Source organism: Numida meleagris, unplaced genomic scaffold (assembly GCF_002078875.1).
Source record: "Numida meleagris isolate 19003 breed g44 Domestic line unplaced genomic scaffold, NumMel1.0 unplaced_Scaffold244, whole genome shotgun sequence".
NCBI lineage: Eukaryota > Metazoa > Chordata > Aves > Galliformes > Numididae > Numida > Numida meleagris.
Genome location: NW_018364243.1, coordinates 252,976 through 260,979, shown reverse-complemented (window position 1 = coordinate 260,979; position 8,004 = coordinate 252,976). Strand labels below are relative to the sequence as shown.

At 61.1% G+C, this 8,004-nt stretch overlaps 1 protein-coding gene across 1 annotated transcript in view; it reads right to left on the bottom strand.

The window, feature by feature from the left end:
- PCBP2 (poly(rC) binding protein 2) overlaps positions 1 to 6,781 on the bottom strand; it is a gene marked incomplete at both ends in the record, with an annotated part of 9,921 nt that extends 3,140 nt beyond the window's left edge. The window contains 10 exon segments of the mRNA XM_021382422.1: positions 245 to 286; positions 1,022 to 1,087; positions 1,263 to 1,349; positions 2,957 to 3,031; positions 3,512 to 3,640; positions 4,255 to 4,386; positions 5,729 to 5,845; positions 6,102 to 6,134; positions 6,234 to 6,257; positions 6,660 to 6,781. Coding sequence (XP_021238097.1) covers positions 245 to 286; positions 1,022 to 1,087; positions 1,263 to 1,349; positions 2,957 to 3,031; positions 3,512 to 3,640; positions 4,255 to 4,386; positions 5,729 to 5,845; positions 6,102 to 6,134; positions 6,234 to 6,257; positions 6,660 to 6,728 — 774 coding nt within the window.
- Positions 6,782 to 8,004: the final 1,223 nt, after the last annotated feature.

The window sequence follows — 8,004 nt, the reverse complement described above, 5'->3', positions numbered from 1 at the left end:
AAAACGGAGGAGGGAAGTGTCAGAGAGAAAAGGGGAGGAGGAAAAGGAGAGATCTGGGACCAGGTGAAGCTGGCTGCGGGAGGGCGAACTGAGGGGAGGCGAGTTTTTTTGGGGGGGAGTTCGGATCAGATCGAGTTTCAGCCCAAGCTGACGGCTAGCGGCTCGAGGCGAGAAAGCACGGAGAAAATTTTGGAAGGGGGAAGAAGGGTGGATTTCAAGACAAGAAGTGTAAACAAAAACTTACATCTGGCTGTGGAATGGCATACTGTCCTTGAATGGTATAGGCCTACAAAAGGAGGAAAACAGTCCTATTAACAACCATCGGACAGCCACCCAGGGACAGACATTTCAACTAGCCAGGAAGTCAGAGAGCCAAGGCGGAGAGTTCTCCGGGGCAAGGGAAGTGGGGCAGGGAGAGGCAGGGGACGGATAATGCTGTAACAAGCAGTTTCTAGACGGGAAGGCGCTCGAATTGGCCTTAGGTGGCAGTTACAGGGAGGGAGTGGACAGTATGGCGCCGTCCCCCCCAAAAAAGGTGGCAGACAAACAGAACGGCTGGGATCTTGATGAAGATGTATGGTGTGGTGGAGTCCGACAATGCTTCTAGCCCTGCGCCCCCCGCCTCGCCGACAGGGGAGGGTCTCCAGCGCCCACCAGCCCTGCTAGCTCCCGGCCCCTCCTTCCCCGGCCCAGCAGCCCCCCAAAAAGTCCCGCTCCGAGTCCTCTCGTCACTCCGCACGCCTAGGAAACGTCGCCGGGCAAGCTAGAGGTAACTGCTGGAGCTGGCTACCGATGCTAGACAAGGCAAAGAGAGGCATTCGGGGGTTAACGAGGCTGAGCGCCTGACCTGCCAATTCCTCGTCTCGAGGTTAAGGGACAGCCACAGACTTCAGATTCCTCCTGAAGCTACCCAGAAAGGGCGAGTCACTGGCTGGGGCCTGGCTGGCTAAGGTGGGGGGCCGGGCAGGGGGGACAGGAGAGGCAGGGGAGAGGGGGGTACACAGCCTCACTTCCAGGTCACCGGAAGAACTGCAGCCCAGGCTGGAATTGGCCCAAGTTCGTTGCCATGCAGTGGCTGCCGGGTGGCCTGCGTGAGGAGAGGTTGGTGGGCTCAGAGTCCAGTTCCCAAGTGGACAGGAGTCCACAGCACAAAAGCCACCGTGACGGGTTTTGGGGGACGGGGACAGGGAATGCCACCCTTGTTGGCAGTCTCAGAGAGGCCAAGGATTGAACGGGCCGTGGAGACTGAACTCCCCTCTCACCTCCTGAGGTGGTCCCTCCAAGTCAGAGTTGAGGCACATGGATGGGGCGGTGTGGGGGTAGCTCGCACTGCCGCTGCTGTACCTGTCCTGTGGATAAATTAGAGGACTTCAGTCTCCAGGGCTGTCAATCCGAAACCTTCCGCTAACACCAAAGTCACATCGACATTAGCTCTGCTTTCGAGGGCTAACCCTGCTCTACGCACGACTCTGAGCTGCGAGACAGAGCACAACACCACCAGGAGCGGGCCCGGACGGCTGCAGCGGGCTGGCCCTGGGCCGGGGGAGAGGGGTGGAAAACAAGGAGGGGAGAAAAAGGGAAAGGGAAGGAAGAGATGCGTGGCTGTCGGGAGCCTGCTCCTCACTGCTCTAAGGGGGATGGCGGCCGGCTCCCGCGCCGGGGGGGGGCTGCACGGTACGAGCCTCCGCCGGCAAAGGGCGCGGGTGGCTTCGCCCGGCGCTTCCCCCCCCGGGTGCGGAGTGGCAGGAGAAGCTGTCGGAGAGCGGGGGCTGACCAGGGTCAAGGGGGGGAAGGAAGAGGCAGGGAGGGCGAGGGGTGGGGGTGCTGAGGCGAGGGTGGGGGGGGGACGGCAGCAGCTCCGTCCCCAAACAAGCGTGGTACTCGGAGGCCCGGCTCCAGGGGAGGCTGCCAGCAGCTCTCCACCCCAGCTGCAGCATCGGATCCGGTCTGTGTGGCCGTGGCTCTGCCCTATAGCAGGACCCCAAGGCTGATGGCAGGGGGCTCCGGGCCCCCCCGATCAGCGTGCACCCACCCTGGGGGGCCTCCCTGGCAGCACATGCTTCCGCGAGCTGCCCTGCGTTGCTCCAAGCGGTAATGGCAGCCCTGGGAACTGAGAGGTGGGGAGTAGTGACCCCCATACCCCAATCTCCTCTCTCACCCAGCGGGGACCAGCACATCCCAGAAAAGCTGGGGGACTCGGGGCTTTACAGCAGACAGGTCCCCAAGGGAGCCCTGTCACCTGTAACGGCAGCGCCTGGCTCCGTGGCTACAGCAATGGGGTGGCCCGAGGCAGCCGCCCACTGCCAGCGCAACCCCGAGGCAGGGCAGCGGGGAACGAGCGACTCCCCAGGATCAGGTCAGCACAAGAGGGGCTGCATCACCGATCCCCTTAAGGCTACTTCTATCTGACACCCTCCCCTCGCCAAGACGAAGCTTTTCTACACCCCAACCCCGCCCACGGCACAGGCCGAGCCTTTGCACCCTAAGAGCCAGCCCCAGAGAGCAGAGAACCCCCAGCTTCTGGGCCAGTCACCCACACAGGTCGCACCGAGTCCTCGGAGCCAGTCCCACAGAGGGGGGACAACTGGATTTGGCAGCTGGAGTCCCATCCCAATTCAAATCCCCGACCGCCACCACGCACCGGGATTTCTCCTCGGTTGCTCCAGGAGCCGTTTGACAGCACCACCCCCCTCCCCAAATTAACCCTCCCAGCTCCCTCCCGACCTCTGCCCTCCTGCCTCCCGCAGTGAGCTCAGCGAGGAAGGCTCGGAGCAGGCTCTGGGAGGCCGAGGCCAAGCAGAGCTGCCCCGTGGCGGAGGAAGCGGTGTGGGTGACAGGCACGCAGAGCAGCTGATGTGCGCTGGCGGTGTGGCAGCTTGTATATCCCCCACCCCCCCCGCCACACAGACACACACCCCTCCCTCCCCGCACCCCGTGAGCTGAGGAGAGGCCTTACCTGACCGCCTGCAAAGATGACGGGAGAGCTGGATGGCTTGGGTCGGTACGGGATGGTGACGCCCTTCGGGGGAGACTGGGTGACAGCAGAGAAGGGACATCAGGCACCGAGCGCCGCCAGCCACCCACCCCCTCCCAGCACCCCAACACTTTGCTTCAAGTGCGAGCCTGCTCTCAGGAGGATGCAGAGCCTGGCTGAGCCTCGAGGGCTACCAACAATCCTACTTGTTCTCCGCTCCACGCACTGAGCAGATGGAGGCTTGCAGCACCGTGCTGGGACAGGGGACGCTCCTGCCCCGTGTCACTGCTCGCCAGGCAGCAAGCAGCACCATCAGCTGGCAGGAGCTCAAGACGACTGGCTCGACCCCAGTTTTAAGCGGCTCCAAGCCTCACCTGTAATCCCCAGCTATCCCTTTATCCCCCCAGCAGCCGCTGTTCTGTCCTCAGGGGTTCCTATCGGCCAGGAGGGCCGCAGCCAAGAAAGGGCAGAGGGATCCCTGTGCCTCACGTGTGTCCCCAAGCAGAGTGCCCGTCACAGGGCCGGGGGGAGCCCTACCTCAAGCATGACAACGCAGATCTGTTTGACGCACTCAATGATGGACTGTGGGATCCCAGCAATGGTGATGGCTCGCTCGGTCGAGTTGGGCAGCATGTCTCCTGCCACCTGGACCTGTGCCCCTGTGCTCTGCAAAGTTTAAGGATAAAAATAAACGGTCAGACCCGGGGAGGACAGTGAGCTCACTGCACCCAGCAGCCTCGTGGCCGAGTTATACATAGCCAAAAGTGCCCCCCTTCTCCCTCAAAATAATGCCTCTTAATCCTAGCTGGAAATAATTCGGTCAGGAGGAAGAACCAGGCTCTGGCCTTCCCCTGTAACCCAAGTCAAGCCCATCTCTGCTGCGAGCAGCGCTGGACAGGGTTAATCCCTGGCTGCCAAGGGTCAGTGGCACTCAGCACTAAGCAGCATTACATGCCTTTCTCGCTGAGAGCTGGGGGCTTGGCAGGCTGGTGGCACGCATTCCCCCCTCCGCCAGCTGGGAAAAAGCCTAGGGAGAGGAATGGAGAGTAGGGAGTAGCAGGAACCCAAGCATCCCGCTCCAGGGGACAGTGCCGGGAAGGGGAGGCTCTGACCCAGTCTCAGTTTCACAAGCACTAAAAATACAAGGAGCTTTTTAAAAAGGGCCGAATGATGCTGCCTCTACACTATGCGGTTCCACTCAGGCAGGACAGACACAAGTTTTTGCCCCCTCTGCCACACACCGGACCCTGCACATCGCCAGCAAGGTGGCCAGCACCCACCTCTCGTATCTCCTTGATCTTGCAGCCTCCTTTTCCAATCAGGGAGCCGCACTGGCTGGCAGGTACCACGAGTCGGAGGGTGACCGGGGGCCGGCTGGCAGCTGTGCTGTTGGTCATGGAGCTGCTGATGTCCTGTGAGGAAGAGGAGTTGCTCAGAGGGGCCGGTTTGATGCGGGACCCTCACCAGAGGGATGGGGCTGGCTGTGCCAAGGTGACACTGGGACTTCCCAGATCCCATTTTTCAGGGCTTTGTTAGCATGCTGGAATCAGCACAGCCACGTTTTTGAGGAGGTGAAAGCAGCCAAACTCCATGGCTTGCCGTGTTGGTGACATGGGGTTTTAATCCCCACCAGCCCAATGCAGAGGCATTTGGTCAAGCCACAGCTGAATGGGAACCAGCTGTGCTGAAGAGATGAGGGGCTGGGGGCTCGGCATCCCCCTGCACACAGCTCCCAGTTCAGCTCTGAGCTGTAATGGGGATGAAAGCTCAGTGAAAACAAGCCGGGCGCCGATTACAGCAGTCATATGCGGGCAGGGGGAGGGGAGGCACAAGGCTGGGCTCAGCTGACCTACTAAAATAAAAGCTTTCGCTGAGCCCCAGGCTCAGAGTGCTGGCAGCGAGAGCCAGGAGGATGTCAGCTCCCAGGACGCAGCAGCAGTTCAGGACTCGCAGCCCTTTGGGCATTCCCTTGAGCACAGGGGTCTTAGGGCCTGATGTGCCAGCAGGGAGGGGGACCCTGAATCCAAAGGGACCGGGCACCGGGAGCTCTATCCCCCACAAAAGATGGGAGGGCCAAGGAGCTCTGCCCCACAGCAGGTGACGAGCTCACCCTTCTGAAAAGCCCAAAGCTCCTCACACCACAGCCCTGAGCAGGCTCTGAATCCCACAGCTGGGATTTGGGCTCTCCAGGATCAGCATCCTGCTGACAATCAGCAGCTCTGCAGGAGCAGGGTTAGGATGCAGCTCATCCTTCAGTGCTGCAGGACCCCCCAACCCCTTCTCAGTGGGGCTGGAGATGGGGCCGAGCCCCAACTGCACACGGATGCATGCAGGCAGGGAAGCAGGACAGTCCAGGAGAACAGGGAAGCAGGGTTCCAAAGCCCTGCCCTGCTTGATGCCATCCTAGCAGCGGTCACAGGGCGTTCCCAGCCCCGGGCAATCCCCACAGGGCCCCGACGCTCAGCAAGCAGGCACTTAAGGTTGGCTGAGCACTCAGGAGGGAAATATCATACCTGGACCCTGGACCCTGCTCAAGGAAGGGCAAAGATCAGCCCCTGCTGGAAAAACACTCTTCACCCATGTGGAGGATCATGCGGCTGTTCCAGCCCCCCCAGGAGCTGTGGGGCAGACCCCAGCCTTGCCCAGTAGCTCCACAGGACAAATTTGTCCAGAGGAAAAAAAAAAAAAAAAAGAAAAAAAAAGGCTGAGCACCATCCCTGGAGCAGGCAGGGGAGGCTCGCGGCCGAGACGCACCTCTTCCAGTTTGTCAATGATCATCGCAAAAGCTTTGAAGATGGCATTGGTGGGGCCAGCAAGGGTGATGATCCGCTCGGGGCAGTTCCCTTCTGAGATGTTAATGCGAGCACCACTCTGTGGGAGGAAGCAGCGCGGGGACGTCAGGGCCCTGCTGAGCCACGAGGCCGCCCTCCTCCCTCTGCTCGGCGCGGGGCAGCCATCTTAGCCTCGCTGGCTTCCTGCCCCAGCCCTGACTACATCTCCCAGCATGCCTCGCGCCCGCCGGCTCCATCTGCTGCCGGTGCCGCGCCGCCAGAAAATTCCTTTCAAGGCCGGCACCGCTGAGGACCCCTCAGCCCCCCCCTCCTCCACCCCCGCCCCCGGGGCTCACCTCCTCGCGCATCTTCTTCACGGATTCCCCTTTCTGTGAAAGAAGGAGACAAGGGAGAGATGTCAGCGCGCCCGTGCTGGGTGGGGGGGAAAAAAAGAGGGAGCGTGGGGAGGGGGTTTGCTGCTCGCTTACCTTCCCGATGATGCTGCCGACCTCCTGGGAGGGGAACAAAAGCAGCAATTAGGAAGCGCTTAAAGAACGTGTCCCCCCCCAGCTCCAGCAGTGCCCCCAGAGCTCCCAGCTGCAGAGCACAAAATGCAGCTTTCGGGGGCAAAACAAACTCCTGGAAGCCCCCTGAACGACGCTGACACTGTGCCCCCGACTGCGTTCGTTCCTCCCCACCCCCCCCGGGCTGTTATTTTTATTGATGTGCTGTGCTTTTAAAGCGCTGCCTCGGTCGTCACGAGCTATCCGAGCCCCGGCCGGGTGCCAAGGAGCACATTCCTCACGCCACTGGCTAATGGCGGCCACGCCGAGGCGGTGGGGGGATGAGGGAGTGCCGCCATCGAGCGCTGCCCGGCTGGATTTGGGGGGGTTCGGCGGGGGGAACACACGTACCTTTCCATGCATGAGTAGCCGGATGGTGAGCGTGACATTTAATCCACCTTCAATGACACCGGTGTCCATCTTGGGCTGCGTTGGGTCAGGTCAGGCTTTGTCAGCGGTCAGATCTTTGGTCGCTGGGTAGTGGGAGCTGGGAAAGAGAGGGGTCGGCTTTGAGGCCCCTCCCTCACCCTCCCCATTGGCGTCAGACTCCATCCCGCATGGAGCTGAGTCCCCATGGAGTTACCCCCACCGTCCCCCAGCAGATACGGGGCTGTTCTCCTCCCTAGGGCAGCCCCACGAGGCTCCTCTTCCCCACTCAGCGTGGATGGGCAGCACAGCTGCGATCCCACCTGCGCCCAGCACAGCCAGGCTCGCTCGTCCCCCGCATCAGAGGCTTTGCCCGCTGCTCCAGGACTCGAAGCCTCCGCACCCTACCCCAAAGAGGAGCCCCCCCAAGCAGCCACGTGTAGGCACACATCCAGCCGCTGCCCCATTTCCCTCTGGTTTCACCCACTTGGGGAGCCAGGTTGTTGAGGGGAGGGAGGAGGAAAAAAAAAACAAAAAACTTTATCCCGGCTCCGCCTGCACTGAGGGCTTTCAGAGCAGCTTCCAAGTTGATTTACTCAAAGCAGATAAGGCCACATGAGCCCACGATCAGGTTTCAAACAACCTGCGGCCCAAGCCGACAGCAGTTGCAAAACACCACAGCCAGCCCAAGAGCGGAGCAGCTCGGCAAAATGTCTGCTTAACTACCTCCCTCAGAAAAAAAAAACAACAAAAAAAACCAAACACAACAAACAGCTAAACTAAATAAACTAAATCAACTAAATTTTGGCCACGCTCTGCTTTCATCAGCTCAGCGCCTCATCAAAGTTTAACCAAACCCGGCAAAGGACTGAGCCGGGCAGAGCAGGGCAAGGGCAGGGGGATTAATCTCACAGGGCCGTGCCAAGCTCCGAGCGAATGCTCTTTTAAGGGGAAGCTGCTGGCACCGGAGATTTCTGCTGTAGCGAGTCATGAAAGCTCCCAAAAACTCAGCGTTTTGGGTCAGAGCCATGCCCCCATAGCAGGGCTAGAAGCGCGGCTGGCAAACACTGAGCCCCGAGCGGAGGATTTGGGGCTTTTCGGGGCTCCCCCGGTGCCTGGCAGCCCGCTCCTCCTCCCCCAGCTCAGCACGCTGCCATCGTTTGCATTCATCCGCAGCGGTTCTGCCGGTCCAACGAGCCGCCCGGGGACAAAAGGCGGCGCGGAGCCGCGGGGGTCGCGGCGTGGGGCGGGCAGAGAGGCTGAGCCGGGGCGGTGCGCTGGGAAACTTCCCCCGAACTTCTCCTCACCTCCGGGCCTCGCTCGGCCCAGC